Here is a 20,693-nt window from a genome sequence, read left to right on the forward strand (position 1 = left end):
AAGCAGTCAAAGAAAACAGGGTACTACAGAGAACAAAGTAAGGGGGAAAGCAGACTTCTCACTGGAAACCACACAAGAGGAGACAGTGGAATCAGGTTTTTAAGACCTGAAAGAACGAAAGAAAAAAGGAACAAAAAAACCTGTCAATATAGAATTCTATAGCTAGTGAAAATGACTTTCAAAAATGACAGAACTAAGGGGAGAAAAAAGGGAGGGGGAGAACTAATATACTAAAACCAGATATGGAAGTGAGGACATTACTCTTGACTTCTGGGGATAAAAGGATTATAAAAGAATTTACACAACGCCAACAAATGAGATAACCTAGACGGACTACCAGAATTGACACATGAAAAAATAGAAAACCTGAATAGATCTATAAAAGTAAAGAGACTGAATCAGTAACCAAAAACTTACCAACAAAAACCCAGTAACAGGTGGCTTCACTGCTGAATTCTACCATACATTTGAAGAATTAACGGATTCTTCTCAAACTCTTCCAAAAAACACAAGAGGAAGGAATACTTCCTAACTCATTCTATGAGGCATTACTTTGATGCCAAAGATAAAGACATCACAAAATGTCTTAGGAATATAAATGCAAAAATCCTCAACGAAATGCATTCAGCAGCATATTAAAATGATTAAACACTACAACCAAGTGGGATTTATCTCAGGAATACAAGGGTGGTTCCCCGTATGCAAATCAGCCTAATAGTAACAGAATGAAGGAAAAGGAGCAGAAAAGTACTTGACAAAGTCCAACACCCATTCATGATAAAAATACTCAACAGACTAGAACAGGAAGGGGACGTCCTCCACATAACAAGGAACATCTGTGAAAATCCCGTAGTGACCATCCTCAGGCTCAGTGGTGACAGACTGAAAGCTTTCTCCCTAGCATCAGAGACAAGACAAGGGAGCTGACTTCCCCATCTTCTCTTCAATATGGTACTGGAAGTTTGAGCCAGAGCAAATAAGCAGGGAAAAAGGTATCCAAATTGAAAAAGAAGGAGTACAATTATCTCTATTTGTAGACGACATAATCTTATAACCAGAAGAGCCTAAAGAATCCATTCACACTAAAACTGTTAAAGCTAATATATAAATTTGGCAAAGTTACAGGATAGAAGGTCAATACACTAAAGTAAGTGGTATATTTATAACACTACCAAGGAAAAGGAAATTAAGAAACAATTCCTTTTACATCAAAACTTAGGAATGAATTTAATTAAGGATATATAAGACTTGTACATTGAAAACTTCCAAATACTGCTGAAAGAAAACCTCAACCCATGCTCAAGGAGTGGAAGATTTAATACCGCTGAGATCCCAACACTTCTCAAAATGAGCTACAGATTCAAGGCAACACCCTGAATCCCAAGGGCCTTTTTTGCAAGACATGGAAAAGTTGATCCTAAAATATTCATATGGAATTGCAAGGGACCCTGACTAGCTGTATTAGCCAGTCAAAGGGGTGCTGATGCAAAATACCAGAAATTGGTTGGTTTTTATAAAGGGTGTTTATTTGGGGTAGGAGTCTACAGATACCAGGCCATAAAGCAAAAGTTACTTCCCTCACCAAAGTCTACTTAGAGCTAGATGGCTGCGGACGTCTGCGAGGGCTCAGGCTTCCTGGGTTCCTATGTTCCTGGGGTTTGCTTTTCTTTGGGCTCAAAGTTCCTCCCTTCTTGGGGCTGGCTTCTCTTTCCTCTGTGAGCTGACTTCCCAGGGCTCCAGCTGAAGTCTTCAGCATCAAACCCCAACATCAGAAACCCTCAACTCTGTTCTGTGCCATTGCCTTTTATCTGTGAGACCCCACCCCAACAACCTACTCATAACTCAATCATGCCCGGGTACAGATCAGATTACAAGCATAATCCAGTATTTCTTTTTGGAATTCATCAATGATATTAAACTGCTACACTAGCCAAAACAATCTTAAACAAGAACAAACTTAAGGACTCATGTTTTCTGATTTCAAAATGTAATATAACATCACAATAATCAAAATAGTGTTGTGCTGACGTAAGGGTAGACAGATACACCAGTAGAATAAAACTGAGAGCCCAGAGATAAAGCCACGCATCTGTGCCAACTGGGCTTTGGAAAGGGTGCCGAGACCCCTCGGCAGGGGAGGAGCGGCCCCTCGGCAGCTGGTGCTGAGGTAACTGGTATCTACAGGCAGCAGCAGAAGCTGGAGCCCAACCTCATGCCATATACAAAATTAACTCAGCATGGACCCACGAGCTAGACAGAAGAGCTAAACTACAAAAAAAAGAGACACAGGAGTAAACCTTCACAACCGCAGACCTGGCAATGCTTTCTTAGACATGGCACCGGCAGGGTAAGCAAAAAAAGAAACACTGCATCGAAGGACATTATCAAGAGTGAAAAAGCAACCCACAGAATGGGAGAAAATATTTGTCCCTTATACATCTGATAAGGGTCTAATGTCCAGAAGAAAGAACTTCTACTATTCCATCAACAAAAAGACAAACACCTCACGTAAAAATCGGGCACAGGACTTGAATAGACATTTCTTCAAAGAAGAAACACAGATGGCAAAAAGCACGAAGCTCCCAATCATTGGCGATTAGGGAAATGCAAATCAAAACCACAATGAGATGCCATTTCACACACTCTAGAAAGGCTATTAGTTAAAGATGAGAGGACGTGACACTGTCACCCTCTCGTCCCTGATATAACTAGTGTTCTCTTCCTTTCTTTCCAGCTTGGCCTGAGGAGCTTTATCTATCTATGAATCTCACAGAGCCAAGCTCTGGCTTTCTTTCTAGACCTGACTCAGGCCTGAGATGGGCTGGCCCCGATCCCAGCCCGGTGCGCCAGGCAGCTCTCCCGAGGGGGCCAGGAGCAGGGCACAGGCCAAGGCCGCCAGAGGCTCAGCGCGGGTGAGTCGGGGCCGGCCTCCGAGAAGCCCATGCGTCAGAAACCCAGGCTGCGCGGGAGGCGGCGCCCGTGGCTTCACGGGGGCTGCCCGGGGCAGGGCGCGAGCGCCCGGCTGTGGCCTTCCCAGCTCCCCACGGCCCCCTGCCAGCGAGGCCCCTGCCTGCCCGGGGCACTCCCAGCTCCCAGCGTCGTGGACCTTTAGTGGACGTGGCCGCCTCGCCGGCACAGCACACCCTTAAGACAGACCCGTGCTTCGTGTGCCTGGCGAGGATGACGCTGTGATCCGGGGCAGCCTACGATGTCAGATCACGCCACGGGAACGGCCGCGCTGCCCGCCCTCCCCTGTGGCCAGCCTGGTTGGCGTGGCTGCTTGCCGAGTCCTGAGTGAGGACGCCCGGGGGTGAGCTGTACCCAGCTCTGCCCCCGCCCAGCGTCGTGTGGGGCTGCGCCTCCGCCTCCCCTCGAGCCCGGTTGGGACAGTGGCTCAGGGCTCCTGGAGAAGACACGAGCCGGACGCTCGGCTGGCCCGGGAAGGCCTCCGAGAGGCTGCTGCTCCGTGGCGAGGAGTGGGAGGGTCCTGGATGAGCTCTCTCAATGGGCCCCTTCCAGCCTGGAGGGAGACCCCTCATGCAAAGGGGGCTGCGGGCAGGCAAGTGGCAGCCGAGCACAGCGCCCCCGAGGCGGCACCCACTCCCTCCCCAGGAGACGGCAGAGCAGGGCGGGCTGGACATCCTCCCCCAGGCCTGGCCGTCACTCCTCGGGTGGCACACGGGCCAGGAGGCTCTTGCGGTCCTGCAGGCCGCCTGCCGTGGGGCCTGCGTGCTCGAGGACAGGGCAGTGCGTCCCAGGGAGCAGCCTCTGCCAGCTGGGAGGTGCTGCCAGGCCAGCCAGGGGCCTGCAGTCCAGGTGACCCGCCCCAGCTGGCGCCCAGGAGACCCCAACGGCCCCAGCCCGCCAGGACAGCCCAGCACCCCCGAGCTGGACGCTCAACCTCCCCTGACTTGAGAGCCATGCACACACTGCCCAGAGGCCCCAGAGCTTTCCGGGGCCGGGTGGGCTCCTCCTGGAGAGTGCCAGCTGTCATGCGAAAGCCTTAGCAGTCAGCGAGCGCTGCACATGCCCCCCCTCAACACAGGCACACGAGGACCCGTGCGCAATTCCACGGGCACGAAGAGCCCTGCGGGACAGCCGTGTGCACAGGTCCTTGAGACCCGGGCTTCCACGTGTGGCGGCGCCTTCCTCAGCCAGGGACTCCGTGGCCCGGTGGGAGCTCGCTACCTCAACACAGGCGGGGGTCCTGGAGCTGGGGGGCTGGGGGTCAGATCACCAGTGCCCGTGATGCCAGCCAGGCCCGCGCCAGGGGTTCATTCCCGAAAGCAGGTGCAATGCTGCCAGGGGCTTCCCCCATGGCAGGCGGGGGGTGGGGGGAAAGGATGGGGGGGCGGGGAGGGGACAGCGGGGGACTGGAGAGAGGGTGACGGGAGGGGCAGAGGGGAGGGATGGGAGAGGCGGTAAGAGGAAAGCTGGGGGGCAGAGGGGACAGAGAGGGGTCAGCGGGGTGGACAATGGACAGCAGGGGTTGAGGGGGTAGCAGAGGGGCAGGGAGGCGGCAGGGCAGAGGGGACGGCAGGGGACAGGCCTGCGGCTGGCCGCGTGGGGAGGGAACCTCGGCGGCTGCAGCGGGGGAGGAGCGGGCCTGAGGGCCGGGCAGGGGCCTTGCTCCGGGGACAAACCGGCTTGCACTTCGTGCTTCTGAGGGGTCAACTCCCCGTTTCGTTCCTGTGGTTCACGCGGACGGTTTCCTTCCCACGCGTCTTGGGGGAGACCTCCGGGCTTTCCCTCCTCCCAGTCAGCTCCCTCCTCTGCCCCATGAGGCCCCGTCAGCGGTGAGGTCAGCGCCAGCGCAGCTCCAGGGCGTGACGAGCACAGAGCTGGCAGCCCCGGGCGCAGCGGGCCCGGGGGAGAAGGGCGGGCGCGGGCAGGCGGCCTACCTGGGCAGAGCGCTCACCCCCGAGCGCCAGGCTGCTCCACAGGGGCTCCGGCGGAAACCTGACAAGCTGATTCTAAAACACCCCGAAGAGAAACCTAAGGATGTTTTAAGGTAGAAAACAGTGAAAACGCCAGGCCGCGCCGCGCCCGACGCGCCGCAGCACTCGCACCTCAGCGCGCTCCTCCCCAACTCGGACAAGCCTGAGTGTTCTCAGCACTGGAATTTTCTCTGCTATTTGGGGGGGCAGGGTGAGGGGGGACCCCAATACCTGCCGCATGCCAGAGGCAGCAACGATGCCTTTAGTTTACTTTCAGGGCTAACACATCGGCCACCGGGGCTAAGGTTTTAAATGCAGGATCAAACCAAGCAGCCAGCGCCTTTAGTAGATCTTTAAGAGCGCGAAGCAGCGCAGGGGGCAAAGAGCAGGGTGGGGCTTTCTCCTGGCTGCCTCCTCACCTCAGCACTCGCCCAGTGGGCTGTGCCGGCCCTGGCGCTCATGGAGCAACCTTACAACACCGCCGGCTCATGTGCTGAGCACAGAGCACACAGCATCACCAAGGCTGGGGCCCCCCAGGCTGTCCTGGGGAGCACCAGGACAGCTGGGACACGCTGGCAGTGGCACCAAGACCTGGTGGCAGTGGGCTGCAGGTGGCCATGGCCAGGCCGCGTGGGCAAGTCGAGACAGGGCTGGGTGAGGCCTGCGCTGACCCGCCTGCCCGGCTCTGGTGTGTTTCCCTGACGGGCACCAGGGCCCACCAGCCCTCCTGGACCGGTGTTGTGCTGTGGGCAGACACGGAGATGGACTGTGGCTGCAGAGCCCCGCTCGTCTCCTTCCTGCGCTGCCTGAGCAAACACCACCCGAAGGCTCCGCCTAACAGGAACTTACTCGCTTGCGGTTCTGAGGCTGAAAGTTCAAACCAAGGCCTCCTCGAGGCAACATTTCTGTCCCACGTTGCTCCTCGGCCCCTCCGCCGTGGGGCAAGACCCAGGGCGGCGCCTGCCTGCTCCCTTCTCCGGGTTTCCTTGCTTCTGCTTCTGGGGCTGTCCCTCTCTGTGTCTGGACTTCGTTCTCTCACAAGGGACTCTGGGACGAGGACTAAGCCTGCCCTGACCCTGACTGAGCTGGCCATGCCGCGGCCGGAACCGCCTCCCAAGAGGCTCTGCGCACAACGGGCGCACGCCTCGGGACTGGAGGACGTGCTCCTCTGGCATGCACAGCTCCAGACCACCCCCGTCAGTAACTGGCCAAAACATATCAAGAGCCACTTGCCCTCAGGAGGGGCTCGCCTGCTGCTTCCGCTGCACCCTCCCAGCTCCCCAGCGGGCAGGTCCAGCCTGGGGACAGTGGGGCCGTCAGGCTGGCGTTTTCAGGCGAGGGGCTTAGGTATGGGGGGCGGGGTCCAGAGTGGAAGACGCCGCTGTCCCTTGCGGGGCCAGGAGGTTATGGGCAGGCAGCCGGCCAGGCTGGTGGGCCGCAGGACACTGACTGTGATTCCCAGCACTGAGAACGCAGGCGTGAACCATCCGCTTCCGCTTGGCCTCCTGGCCTCGGTATCGGCCATCAGGGAGCGGGAGCAGCAGTCCCGACGGGTTACCAGCAGCTCTCACACGCCTCAGCTGGTTTTTCCAAGGGCCCTCTCAGCGCTACAGCAAGTCCTAGCGAGAGGCTGCACGGGGGCGGGGCTGGCGCCCAGGACTGCAGCTTCGCAGGGGAGAGGCTGTGGGGGAGAGGCAGCAGGGGAGAGGCTGGGAGCAGAGGAGGAGCTGCAGGGCAGGAGAGTGGCTGCAGCGAGAGGCTGCAGGGCAGGGCGAGGCTCAGGGGAGAGGCGGGCACCCACCGTGCAGCGCCTGTGGGGGCCCACGAGACGGGTTGGGGAGCGGGGGGCGCCCCGGCCTCGCGGGGCTTTCCTGGGAAGCGAGGTGTGAGGCCATCAGGACAGGAAACCACGGGGAGACAGGAGTCGAGGAGGAAGACAATGGTTTAATTACGGGCAGTCGTGAGGGGTGTGATTTCTCTTAAGTCAAGAAACAAGTCTCCAATTCTCACTCCCTGAAGTATGTAAAATACTAGAGGACTTTTTCTGGTTGTAATTAAGTAAGCCCGTTTCTCCAGTGCCCGCCGGCCACGGCTAATTAGAACGCAGGGCGGTAATGCCACCCCCGGCCCAGGCCGCCTTTCCCTGCGCTATTAATTGCGTTTAAAGGAAGAAGAGTGAATGACGCTTGTGCTGACTAATTAGTAGGGACCGGCTAATTAATAACGGAAGTCGAGCCTTTGCCCGTCATCTGCGGTCAGCCGCAGACACTCACGGCTTTCTTTCCTCCTTCCCCACACACCGACTCGGGGCCCAGCAGTGCGGTGCTGCGGGCTGGGGGTGCCCAGGGGCCAGGGCTGCCCAACACCGCCGACAGGGCGTGCAGCCGGATGGCCGGAGGGCAGTCCCAGCCCCGCCCTCCCGAGGCGGCCCCCCTCCAAGCCCCAGAGGGGTCCGATCGAAGGCCAGGGGCGCCGGGCGCTATGGGGTGGCAGCCCCGGCCCGGCCATCCTGACAGGCTGGGGACGCCGATGGCATCTGCTCCCACCACTAACCTGACCCAGACGCCCAGCCCCGCCCTGGCCTCAGCTGCTCAAGCTCCGGGACGCTGAGAGGAGCAGAAAACGCACAGCAGTGGCACGACGCACCGAGCACACCCAAACCCCTGGGCCAGGGGCTGGGCCCTGGGAGCCTGTCCAGAGGCCCAGCACAGGCTGGGCCCGGGGCCAGCAGCTCCTCCTGTCCAAGGTCAGACGGCATCAAGGTCGGGGCCAGGAGCCGGCTCAGGCTTTCCAAGGTTCTGGAAATGGGGACCCCGAGCGGAGGACCCAGGGGCCACCCGCAGATCGCCTCTGCCCAGAGCCCCGAGCTCAGCGAGTGCTCAGCACAACTCCAGTCCCCAGTGCTCCCGGGCCTGGGGTCGTCCCGGGCAGGGCTGGAGGACACGCAGGGCTCCCCGAGACCCCAAAATTGCCCCAGCCCGCCCTGCTTCCCCAGAGCCCACGAGAGCCTATACACAAGGAAGGGCCAGGCCTCAGGCCCATCCCCCCACCCCAGGCCACAGCCCTGTCCTACCTCCTACCTCCTCCCCCCGCCCTGGACACACCTACCTTCCCCACCTTCCCACCAAAAGGCTGAAAAGGTAAAGCTCAGCCACCCGCATGCTCGATCACAGGGCTTCAGAGCTTGCAAAGCCCGTCCTTACCCACTGGCCCCCCGCTGCTTGACCACCAGCGCCTTCCTGAACTGTCCTCTCTGCAAGGAAAGGAATTCAAGCCCAAGCCTGTTGTCACAACCTACCCTGGGAGGAACGCTCGCTGCAGGAAACAGAGTGACACAGACAGCAACGGGCCCCGGGCGCCCCCAGCTAGCACACCCCAAGGGACAGGATCCCCCGACCTGTCTCCCCTGCACTTGGCGAGCGCCCCGACACCCGGGCCCTCCGCCACTCCTACCGGGCAGGACGCAGCCCCAGTCTTTGGCCAGGCGGTGCCGCGGCGGGCACGTGGCACTGCAGAGGGCGCACAGCCCAGCCTCGTTCCCGTGGCGGCCGGGGGGCTCAGCAGCTTCGCGCCCGTCTCCTCGGGCCTGCCCTCCGTCTCACATCAAGGAGGAAGGACGAGCGGGACATGCCCAGCCCACGCACCGCCGCCCCGGACCAAGGAGGACGCGGTCTGCGCTGCCCCGAGCCCCTCCTGCCATCGCCTCTCCCTGCTCGGTCACTGTTTCCCACTCTACTGGAACATTCCGTCGGGATACAAAGCCCACTGCTGACCAGCCCTGCTGGAGCGTGCGTCTCCTGCATCCCCTGCAGCCGCAGGGGGTGCCCGCTCGCCCCCACAACCCCAGGCCGCTCCGGGTCCTTCCACCAGGCCCGCACTCTCCCCCTGGAACACGCCCAGGCCAGGAGCCGGGACCCGGGGTCTGTCCTCCGCCGGCCACGCTTGCTCTGGGTCAGAACACGTCTGGGCACGGGCTGGCCTCTGCACCCAGCCTCGGCCCCAGGGCTCGCAACGCAGGCCGCCCGTGTCCCACTGAGCAAGAAACGGGCATGCGTGCAGGACGCAGCTCCTCGGGAGCACCGGACCCGCGGGCCTCACCCAGGACGGGCCCTCGCCTGCCCCCAGCTTGGCCAGGCCGAGACCCCACACTGCCCAGCTGCAGCCAGGACTGCGGGCCCTGCCCCGGGCGAGGGCATCCTGCCCAGGAGAGGGACGCCAGCTGTCCGCTGCCGAGGCGCAGCAGGGGCGCGGCTCTACCCAGCCCCCACTCCCGGTGTGGAGCACACTCCGCACTCGAGGACAGGGCCGGCTGTGGGGGTCGGCCAAGGGGCGGGCCCCAAGGGAGGCCCCAGAGGAGCTCAGCTCGCCCAGCTCGGCGTGGAGGGCCCAGAGGCCCCGGCACAGCCCAGTGCAGCCGTCACGAGCCACATCACCCACAGCGGGGAGAGTGCGACTAGAGGTCACGGCCGCCCGCTCCAATCCTGACCCCGCGCCTGCTGGCAGGACTGGCTGCGGCACGGAGGAGGTCTGTGCCTGTGCAGTGAGTCATGTGGGACAGGCTCAGTCACAAAGACAGCGCAGAGGGCACGCTTCTGGGGACTCACCATGTCCGCTCTCTGACGCTCACCCGCCAACTCCTCCAGGGCCTGGGACAGCTGCGCCTTCAAGACAAGAGGGGCAGGTCAGGGGTGACTCGCCGGGGACCTGGGGCTCCCCAAAGGGCAGGTGGGGTGACTCGCCGGGGACCCAGGGACCCGGGGCTCCCCAAAGGGCAGGTGGGGTGACTCGCCGGGGGCCCGGGGCTCCCCAAAGGGCAGGTGGGGTGACTCGCCGGGGCCCAGGGCTCCCCAAAGGGCAGGTGGGGTGACTCGCCGGGGACCCGGCTACCCGAGGGTCGCGGGGCACCGCCTCCACCGAGGGGCAGCCGGGAGCAGCCGGAGCTGAGAGTGTACCCCGCGCCCCCGAGCTGCCGCCTCGGGCAGGGCACTGGACTCCATGACGGGGCCAGGAGAGCAGCGGCAGCGCCCCCCACCCTGGCCCCTGCCCTGGAGAGACGTGGGGGGGGGGGCACAAGCTGGTGAGAGGACAGGAAAGTGACTCCCTGCTCCAGACAGGACCGTGTCCAGAAGAGATGGCCATGGGAGGTGCTACTGACCAGCGGGTCGAGAAAACAGCTGCTCGGCCACCACCACGGCAGGGGAGGGGCTTCCATCTCCCCCACCGAGGGCCCCCAGCCGCCAAGGGCTTGGGGTGCAGGGACAGCACCCGCGGCCAGCAGCCTCGGCAGACGGACGGGCCGGGCACCCACGGACGTAGCCCTGGGAGGGCCGTGCTGGAGCGCAGTCCAGCGCCTGCTCCTCAGGGTTCGCGCAGGCCCCAGGCCATGGGCGCTGGCTGGGGAGTCCGGCTGGCATGGAGGGACACAAGCCCGGGGTGTAGTCAGCGGGGCCAGGCTGCCCCAGCCCCGGGCTCGCACCCACCCCCATCCACTCTCCAGAGACACGCAACGCCCACGGTGTAGAGGCACGAGACGCGCACAAGACGAGGGAGTAGATCGCATACTTCCCCAGAACCCACACTGGCAACGAGCAGGCATGCGGGGCGGCATGCGGGGCGGGCTGCGGCCGCAGGCTGACAGGAGGGGCTCAGAGCGCGTGGCGCCTCGCTGTGGACCAGGCCAGAGGCCACGCTAGATGGGGAGAGGGCAGCAGGCAATGGCCACGCAGCAGGGCCGGCGTGGAAGGCGGAGGGTCTGCCCTTGGGGGCTGGCCGCGGGGCGTCCAGGAGGGAAGGAGGGGCGGGCGGTGGCCTCTGTGCCTGAGGGCTGTCCTGAGGCCGTTGCCCCGCGGGCTGCCAGGACGGGTGCGCAGTGCCGGAGTGCGTGCTGCGCTGGGGAGGGGGCGGGCAGAACAGCAGGACAGGGGCGGGGCCCACGGGGGCGAGCGAAGCACAGCTGGGAAGAGCCGCCGGGCCGCGTGGAGGGAGGACGGCGCGAAAGCCCTGCCCGACTCACGGGTGGCTGAGCACCAGCGCAGTATCCTGGTGGGAGGCCCGGGAGGGGCCCAGGGCAGGAGCAGGCAAGCATCACAGGCAAGAGGGGCCCGGGGGTGCCGCCGGGGGTGGGGAGATGGGAGTGGACCTGGGCTTCGGGAGCCAGGCAGGAAGTGGCCAGAGGGGGCGGGGGCAGGAGGCGGCCGAGCAGGCTCGGGGGCATGGGGGGTGGCTCCAGCGGGGAGCGAGGCTGAGCGCCGAGGCGCCACGTCCCCAGCAGCCGGCCCAGGCTGAGCTGGGGTCCCTGGCGCCCACGACTGGTGGGTGTTGAGACCACCACACCCGGTCACCCCAAGTCCTGCCGCTCGCCCCAGCCTCCATAACGCCCCATCTTTCACCTTCGTCCCAGCCTCAGCCGGTGTAACTGCACCTCCTTGGCCACTGCGTTGTGGCTCAGGGCTCACACGCCCGGTCCGAGCTTGCCAGCGGGCAGCAGGGCACGGCAGGCCCCTCCCAGCTCACTCTGCACGCTGCCCACAGGAGCCCCTGAGCCGGGCGGCCAGGAGAGACCAGCACCCTCACAGAGGGCGGCTACGTGAAGCCTGGCCTGACCACGCCTGCCTGGCAGTGCCGTCCCCCTGTGGCTCTGACCGCTCGGGCACCTGCCCGCTGAGACCAAGGAGGGCCTGGCTCAGGCCGAGCTGCTCGGACGCCGAGCCCCAGGCACAGGATGGTCACCGGGGCCCCCAGCCCAGTCCCCAGAGCCCCGGAACCCCCGCCCCCCACCCAGCCTGCACTGACAACATGATGTCGCTGCGCTGGGGCCTCGGGACGGCTGTTTTTGCCCTACGGTGAAAAGCAGCTTCCTGCTGCTCTAAGGCTGCAGCCTCCGCGCAGCAACGCGGGACAAGCGGGGAGATCCCAGGTGGGCAAGGCCGGGTGGACGCTGCCCTCGCCTCGGGGGCTCCGCGGGCGGCAGTGGAGGTGCGGAGGAGCCCGGCGGCCTGCGGTCGGCTCCCGCATGCGCCTGGCGCGGCCCGCCCCAAACCACGTGTTCAGGTGGAAAGGCTGGTTTCGGCATCGCGGGCCTGCGCCAAGGCTCAGGGAAGTGGCACAGCCTGGCTGCTCAGCGTGCCGGGCGCACCCTCTCCCGGGGACGGCCAGGGCCTGGCCCCAAGCGGGGTGTCCGGCCTCATCTCAGGCGGCAAGTGTGGCCACCCCGGCCCGAGCTGGGGGCCTGGCCCCGTCCACAGGCTCTCAGAGCCACCCCTGCCCCACGAGGCAAGTGCCCACCTCAGGCCTGGAGGCGCCAGGCCCCGGCAGACGTGCAACAGCGCGGCCCGGTGAGGGAGATGCCACTGGGCGCTGTGCCCGGTCACCTGCGCCACGGAGGCTCCCCACACCCACGCCCACAGCAGTGCCCTGGGGGGCGGAGCAAGCCCTCAGGCCACGGAGGTGCCACGTTTGGAAGCCACGGCGGCAGGACCTCCTGGAACCCGGAGCGCCAGGTCTCACTTCCCACAGCCTGCGCTGGGCAGCGGGACCGCGAACAGGGTGTGCCTGCACCCTGTGCACACGACGGGTGAAGGCCTGCCCCACACAGGGCTCCCGTGAGAGCCCCAGGCAAGCTGGGGAAGGAGCGGGCAGCGCGCAGCTCAGGAAGTGGGGGACTGGGGTCGTGCTGCAGCGCCAGCCCTCGGGGATCCCTCGGACCTGGCAGGGCGCCGCGGCCTGGCTCGCTGTGTGGGGATCGCGGGCCCCGACCCGGCAGTCACGCCCCTGCCTTCTCTCAACACATGACCATTTCTGGGCCGCCCGGGGTATTGGTTTTGCTTTATCTACCTTTCCACAGCCCGTTCTCTGGAGTCTAATAAAGAGGAACAGGTGAGTGAACACAAGCAGGAGCAGCAGAGGGGCTGCGCTGAGCCTCCCACCAGCCCTCAGGCCAAGGAGACCCCAGGCCATCCGCGCCCCCGCAGGAGAGCGCGAGGAGGAGGGGGCACGGGGCGCGGCGACAGTGGAATTACCGCAGACCTGCTGCAATCCTAAATTGGGTTTTTCTGCCTCCTTCCACACAACCAGTGCCACCGTAATCTATTTTAATTAAATAAATTGAAAAAACAAATCAGGCGGGGATGTTGCGTCCACACGGCGTGCCCTGAATACCGACGGCCCTGCTGGCAGCGGGGACTCAGGGCGCCCGCGCCCGGCTCTAGCAAACGCTTTATGAAATGGAATAAATAAAGTTGCACACGCCCCGCCGGGCGGACGACCGGGATTCTCCCGTCTCAGCACTGCCAGTTTGTTTTACTGAAGTGCTTTTGCCAGAATCAAAACATGTTCCCCATTAGAAGTGGCTGATTAAGCCACATGGATGGAGCGCAGAGGCCCCGAAGGCGGCAGCTTGCCACCTGCCTCCCCAGGCCTTGGCGTGGCCACGCCGGTGCCCTGGGGCTCCCCCGGCCCAGGGCCCTCCCTCCCCTGAAGTGAGCCGTGTGGCCGAGGGGGCGGGCACGGACACTTGGGACAGGGGGCAGGGGCCCCGGAGGCAGGGCGGTGGGCAGGGGTCTGCTGCTCTCGCCTGAAGGCCGGCTCATGCAGGGCCTGGGTGTGGGGAGGCAGTGTCACCGGCCACCGCCACGCCACGGCCACGCCACGCTACGCCACGGCCACGCCACACCACGGCCATGCCATGGCACCGGAGCAGTCCTGGGCTGGCCACGAAGCCCAGCGTGGCGCCCTCTGCCCTTCGGAAGGTGCCACTGCGGAGCCAGGATGGAGCTGGGCTGGGGGCTGGGTGGAGAAGGTGGGTGGGTGCAGGTAAGAGAACGCGGGAGGGGAGGAAGGAGAGGGAACAGGAGGGAAATGGGGGGAGCCTGGAAGTGGGGGGCAGTCCCCGGGCCCGCCGCCCGCCTGGAATTCCTGCCGGCTAAGCCCTCCTCCCCCCACACAGCCCCCACCTGGCACTCACGCATGTGGGCTGCCCAGGTTTCCAGGCACCACGGCCGTCCCCTCTGGCCAAGGCTGGCTACAGGGGGTGATGGACCCCGTGGCGACCCCCAGTGCTCCCCCAAATGCAGCCACTGGCAGCACTCTGCAGGGCTCCCGCTGTGCCCGACCCCCCGGGGGCTGTGACCCAGATGGCAGCTTGTACACGCTGCCGCCCCGTGGGGCCAGGGCGCGCAAGAGCTGGACGCCTGCGCCAGGTTCCCCGGAGCCCGCGGGGTGGAGCCCGCTTCCGCACCCATGCACTCGCCTGGCTCCCCTGCGCCCCGCTGTCCAGCACCCATGACTCCTGCTCTATGTCCTTCCACAGGCGCGGCACGGCCGCGCACTCCTGGGTCCTCCTCCACCTCCCCCAACCGCCTCCTCGGCTAGGGTGTGTGCTCCAGAAGGGCGGGCCTCAGAGGCCCCCAGCGGGCCTGGCGCTCAGGACGCCGGGTCAAGTGTGACAGCGAGACTGTCAGGGCAGGGGATCAGCAAAGCCCGTCACAGTGCAGCCCATTACAGCACAGCCAGTCAGCGCAGCCCGTCAGAGCACCGCCCGTCAGAGCGCGGCCCATCAGCACAGCCCGTCACAGCGCAGCCCGTCACAGTGCGGCCCGTCAGAGCGTGGCCCGTCAGAGCGTGGCCCGTCAGCACGGCCCGTCAGAGCGCGGCCCGTCAGTGCGGCCCGTCACAACGCAGCCCGTCAGCGCAGCCCGTCAGCGCAGCCCTTCACAGCGCAGGCTCCCAGCTCCTCCCCCATGCTGGACAGAGGCCTCAAGGCAGGGCTGCTCCCGACAGGCCCTGCTGCCTCCACCCTGCCAGGCACAGTGAGGGGGACAGTGGAGACGGCGGGTGGGGGGCGCGCCAGGGGCACGCCACAGGCCTGCGCTGCCATCGGCAGTTTCTGCAGCCACCATCAGCATGTGCCGCGGCCCAGAGTCCACGGAAGCAGCTCTGCTGCAGAAGCCTGTGCTCCGAGCCAGCCGTGGGGCCACGCTCGGGAGGGGCAGCCAGGGCCCAGGGCCCGAGCACGCCAGGACAAAGCCACGAGCAGGACAGGTGCGGTCACGGCAGCTGGGGGCCCAGGCGAGGGGCTGAGGCCTCCCCTCAGTCCATCAGGACGTTGGTGGCCCTGGCTTGCCACGTTGGAGCGAGAGCGAGGCTGAGCGGCACTCTGCACTGCTCGCCAACGTGGCTGCGCCGTCCCGGCAATGGGAGGCCAGGACGCACTGCCCCATGCACTGCCCGGAAGGCCTGGGCTGCACCTAAAAGAAGCGGCACGCGCCCTCTTTCCCGGAGCCCCAGGCCCGTGCAGCACCTGGTCTGCTCCCGCTCTGCGGCGCCGTGGAGCACCTCGACCCTGGAAGGGGCAGGGCCCAAGCGCAGGTACCAGGGCGCAGCGCGTCTCTGCCCAGCAGTTTGGTCAGCAGGTGCGGGCTCCGTGAGGCCTCAACGGCCACCACCACTGCGGCTCTCCTCTGACGCAGGGTTCACTCTCTACCTGACATGAGCTAAAAGTGGGCAGGGGGCTTCACGGAGGGACCGCCAAGACCCGGTGTTAACAACCTGCCCCTGAGCAAACAGCCCCGTCGGGCCCCCCAGCGGCCAGCGTGGGGCAGTGGGGAGGGGCAGTGGGATCCCGCGGCACTGGGGACAGACGAGGCGGGTGCTGCCCCTCACCCCGGCCTGGCGGCACCGCACAAGGCTTCAGGTCCAGCCCCCCAAGCCCCCAGACCAGCCCCCAGCAAGGCCCAAGACCGGGCGGACCTCGTGGCACCGAGGAGGGCAGAGACCGACTCCCCTCACCCGAGCCGCTGCTCACGCCGCAGCTACCCACCACCACCCTGAGGACCAAGCACGGCGTCACCACAGTGCCGACCGAGGCCGGGCACTGCCAGCTGCCACAGTGAGTGGCCGGGCCCAGAGAGGAGAGTGCCGCTGGCCTCTGCGCAGCGCGCGCGACTCACCTCCATCTCGGAGCTGTGGGCGTGCGCCTTCTGCACCAGGTCCTCGGCCTCGCGCATGCGGCGGCTCAGCTGCGGCGAGCACTCGGCGGGGTTCAGCTCGCTGTCGTAGGAGCCGAGGATGGCCCGCATGCCGTCGCGCTCCTGCGGGCACACAGAGGGGGTCTGGGTTTGGGGGAGCCCGGTGGCGCCCGCCCCTACGGAGAAAGGGCCTGGGGCACCCCGTGTCCCCAGACCGGCTTGGAGCCCCCTGGGACTTGGGGCCCACTCAGATCGCCGTGCCGGGACCCCCCAGGCCCGCTGCCCATCCTGGCACGGGGCTTCCAGCCCTTCCAGCAGGCCGGGGGCGGGGGACCCGCGCCATGTCCTGCCCTCAGGGCCCAGCAGCACATCAGGGGCCACGGCACCGGCCTGGCCTCCCCCAGTGCGAGGCACGAGCCCGCAGCCCCAGTGGTGCAGAGAGGCCTGTCCACGCAGGGCAGCAGTGCGGCCGCCCTCCCCAGGGGCTGCAGGGCCACAAGCCGGCCATGGCCCTCGCCACATCCCTCCTTCCCTCTGGACAGCCCCCGCAGGCCTCCCGTGATGCCCCTGACCGCAGCTCGGCAGGGCCCTGCTGGAACGGTGACCCCAGGCTGGCGCAGGCAGCAGGGTGGAGGGCTCTGAAGATGCCGCAGCCACCGCCTGTCCCTGCAGGGAGGAAGCTGGGGAAGGCAGCGGGAGGCGGGGGAGCCCGAGGCCACGACACGCGCAGCCAAGGGCAGGCCGCCACGCCCCCGCGTGCTGCTGGGGTTCTCGGCTCCTCCTGTGAGGAGTGTGTCTGTGCCAGGCTCGGGCGCAGCGGGGACCAGGGCCTCCCCATCCCCTGCTCACAGTGGGCCGCGCAGTCGAAGGAGGCGGGTCCTCCGTCAGCCAGCCTGGCGCCCAGAGCACGGCGCCACGGCCATGAAGGTGCCCGAGAACATCCGGGGTCTCGGGACATGCGGGGGCCGAGACGGCAAGCCGGGATGAGGCCCGGGGGTCTGCACTCGTAAGCTCCCCTGAGGGCCCGGCACCCTGCGCCTCATCCCAGCGGTGGGGTGCAGGCTCCGGAGAGCACAGGCCCGAGCTCCACGCTGGCCCGCCGGGCGCCCCACGGCGGCCCCCCTCCTTGAGCCTCGGCTCTGAGGATGATGACTCGCGGGCCGTCCCCAGGACTGCGTGGACCGAGGCAGGTGGGGTGCGCGGGGCGCGGCGGCCACACGGGCTTTGACCATAAGTCGGAGCGGGCGGGCCCGGTGTGAGGGCTGAGTTCCCCCCCGCCCGCCAGGCGCTGGCACGGGGACCCCCTCAGACCTGCCTGAGCGGCTGTTGGGTCACAAGACCCCAGGGGATGCCCCTGGGGAGTCCCGGTCCAAGCAGTCCCAGGATGGCCCGGGCCCTGCCCCATGTCTCGTGCTCGGCCTCTGTGTGCTCAAAACATGGCCCGAAACAGCCAACGCCCGCCCGCCAGGAGAGACCCCTCCGAACTCCACGGCAGCCCTGGCTCCGACATCACCCACGCGCCCCCTTCCCTGGTGGCACCCCCGGAGCTGGCGCGCCCCCCCCACCTGCCTGTGTGCTGAGCCCACGGCGCGCGCCAGCCCTCAAACTGTCACCTCACCGTGGACTTCACTATTAGGTGATGACAAAAAATTCAATAAGTGAGAAATTAAAGTTACAAATCCAACTCGAATGGTCATACACCCGAGGAAGATGTGTCTCCACAGGGAGGTCTACCGGGCGTCGTAACTTTATTGAAACCCTCTATCTTCTGTGGACTCTCCCCGCTCGGGGCTGGCTACCGAGCCGCCGTGTGCAGGGGCCGCGTGGGGAGGGGCTTTCCTTCCCAGACAAGCCACAACCGTCCCCTTATCGATCGGTGAGTCTCGAGCGCCGCCCTCCACGCCGGCTCTCGTCTGCTTCGTCTCCAGGCGAGCCACGGATGGCAGCAAAGAGAGACATAAAATTTACAAGTTTGTGGTTTGTACCTTTTAAGGAAATTGTTTTGTCATTAGCCGTAAAAGAGCGAGACTTGTTCTGTCTGGATTTGGTAACGACTTTTTAATGACCGATTTCACTCGCAGTAAAGCCGCCTCGTTTCTGCTTGAGCCAGCGCCGGTGATGAGCGGCTGAGCGAGCAGACAGGGCCACCCCTGGGGGTGGCTGCCCTGCACAGGAAGCCCCAGGCCCAGCCTCCGAGAGGAGGGGCTGCAGCCAGGAGGGGCGGGCCGTGCCCCAGGGACCCCCCACCTGCTGCACCCCAAAGCAGCCCCGAGCAGGAGTGCCCCTGTGCGCAGAGGCCGCAGGGCGGGAGCCCGGGGCCGCCGTCCACGGAGCGCTCCACCGAGCGCGCGGTGCAGCCTGCCTGCAAGCAGCCAGCTCTGCTTCCCGCGTAGCTCACGGTCGCTCAGGGCACGCCGGCAGGTGGCACCGCTCACGAAGAAGCGGCACGGGGACGCGGGGTCCGAGCACCGCAGGCTTGGGCCACGGCGACTCGCGAGCGGATGGGCAGACGTGGTGAAAGGAGCCGGGCGGCTCCCTGGAGGACAGTCTCCTGTGGGATAGTGCGCGGGGCTCCTGGAGGCGGGTGCTCTGCGGGCCTGAGACGCCCGAGGGCAGCCTGCGAGGAGGGCCACCCCTGGGGGTGGCTGCCCGGCACAGGAAGCCCCAGGCCCAGCCTCCGAGAGGAGGGGCTGCTGCCAGGAGGGGCGGGCCGTGCCCCAGGGACCCCCCACCTGCTGCACCCCAAAGCAGCCCCGAGCAGGAGTGCCCCGAGCCAGAGGGGCGGGCGGGCCCTGGCTGGCTCGCCTCAGGAAACAGCCGGCCTCCCCGGGCAGGCACCCCACTGGGCCTCCCGAGGCGAACCAAGTACCGCACGCAAGCTCCAGAGCTGCCCTGCGGGCTCTGGCAAGGGGCACTGCTACTCTCACAACGATTTAGAAACGACGATTGCTTCCTCTTCTACTCCAACTGCAGCCGCCTCTGGGCAGAGGGCAGGAAGAGGGCGCAGGCAGGAGCGGGCAGAGACCGAGGCCCGCCCTGATGGGCAGCAGCGGCCACCCCTCCCCGCATGGCATGGGTCCTCGGGATGCTGGGTAACGCCGGCCCCCTTGGGCAGGTGGAGAGCCCAGCCCAGCGCCCTGGGGACCCCCAGGCAGGCCATGGAGCTGGGGACGGGCCCCCAGGAGGCTCCAGCCTCCATGGCCCACAGAGGTGAAGGAGAGCAGCCCTAGGCCTGCGCCCATCCTCGCAGATCCCGCCTCCGGGTGCCTGACCGCACGGCCCTGGTTGCGGGCTCGGCTCACTGGGCCTCCAGCCAGGGCCTCTGCTTCCCACCGCCACCCCCTCCAGGCCACACGGCCCTCACTCCACCACTGACAGTCACTGCCACCTGCCAAGGCCAGTTCTAAGAGCCTCGTCCATCAGGGCCACCACGAGGCGCCGTGACGGGGTCGAGGAGCACCCGCAGGCCCCGCCCCCGAAGCCCCTCACCTCTTCCTTCCGCCCGGCTGCGCCCGCAGGCCCCGCCCCTGCAGCCCCCCACCCCTTCCACCCGGCTGCGCCCGCAGGCCCCGCCCCCGCAGCCCCCCACCCCTTCCACCCGGCTGCGCCCGCAGGCCCCGCCCCCGCAGCCCCCCACCCCTTCCACCCGGCTGCGCCCGCAGGCCCCGCCCCCGCAGCCCCCCACCCCTTCCTTGCGCCCGGCTGCGCCCGCAGGCCCCGCCCCCGCAGCCCCCCACCCCTTCCTTGCGCCCGGCTGCGCCTGCAGGCCCCGCCCCTGCAGCCCCCCACCCCTTCCACCCGGCTGCGCCCGCAGGCCCCGCCCCCGCAGCCCCCCACCCCTTCCTTGCGCCCGGCTGCGCCTGCAGGCCCCGCCCCCGCAGCCCCCCACCCCTTCCTTTCCCCCGGCTGTGCCTGCAGGCCGAGACCACCAGCCACGAGCAGGACGTCCAAGGCAGCGTACAGCCAGACTCTGAGAAGAGGCAGGCTTTGGTGTTATCAAAGGGGGAATTTTGAAGACAACGATGACAGGCCAGGGGCTCTACTGGGCAAAGTGGACAAGATGCAAGAACAGGGAGGTAACAGGAGAGAGAAACGACAACCTGAAGAGAAAATCCAAAGAAAATGCTAGAAAGAGAAAACACTGCAACAGAAACGAAGAATGCCACGACGGCTGAGGAGTCGCGGCCAGAGAGAGAATCTGTGGCCTGCAGCCTGCTGTTCAGTGCTATCCCCAGGCGGAAACGCAGGGAGAAAAAGAAAGCGCAAAACTGTAAAACAACACCCAAGAACTCTGGGACATTTAAAAGGTACAGCATGTGCAATGCGAATGCCAGAGGGAGAAGGAAAGAGAAAAAGGGACAGAGGTAATACTGGATGTAATGACTTGAGAATTTTCCAAAATCACTGACAAACACCAAACCACAAATCCAGGAAGCTCCAGAGAATATCAAATAGAATAAACATCAAAAAAAGGCTACACCTCGCCATGTCAAGTCCAAAATGCAGAAAATCAAAGGCAGAAAAACACCTTGAGGGGAGCCAGGGGGACTCACTTCACCTGAAGAGGACCGGGGAGGGCGACGCCAGGCTGCTCTGCAGGAGCCGCAGGAGCCAGAAGGGCGTCTGAGAGGAAGGCACACGGAGCTGGAAACCCACAGCCCAGGCACTGTCCTTCCAACGCAGAGCAGGGATACCCTTCTCAGGCGAGAGACCTGCCTTGCAAGAAATGTTGAGAGAAGTTCTTCAGCAAGAAGAGGTATAGGTCAGAAACTGATCTACATAAAGAAAGCAG

The 20,693-nt window shown here is 64.9% G+C and overlaps 1 protein-coding gene across 1 annotated transcript in view; it reads right to left on the reverse strand.

Annotated features, from left to right (window-relative positions):
• Positions 1-16,298, reverse strand: part of LOC131277450 (mitotic spindle assembly checkpoint protein MAD1-like) — a 32,777-nt gene extending 16,479 nt beyond the window's left edge. The window contains exons 1-2 of the mRNA XM_058292483.2: positions 15,884-16,298; positions 9,542-9,598 (exon numbers count right to left, since the gene is read on the reverse strand). Coding sequence (XP_058148466.1) covers positions 9,542-9,598; positions 15,884-16,012 — 186 coding nt within the window. The 5' untranslated portion in view covers positions 16,013-16,298. The remainder of the gene's footprint in view (positions 1-9,541; positions 9,599-15,883) is intronic.
• Between the last annotated feature and the right edge of the window lie 4,395 nt (positions 16,299-20,693).

This window comes from Dasypus novemcinctus, assembly GCF_030445035.2.
Source record: "Dasypus novemcinctus isolate mDasNov1 chromosome 23 unlocalized genomic scaffold, mDasNov1.1.hap2 SUPER_23_unloc_1, whole genome shotgun sequence".
Lineage (NCBI taxonomy): Eukaryota > Metazoa > Chordata > Mammalia > Cingulata > Dasypodidae > Dasypus > Dasypus novemcinctus.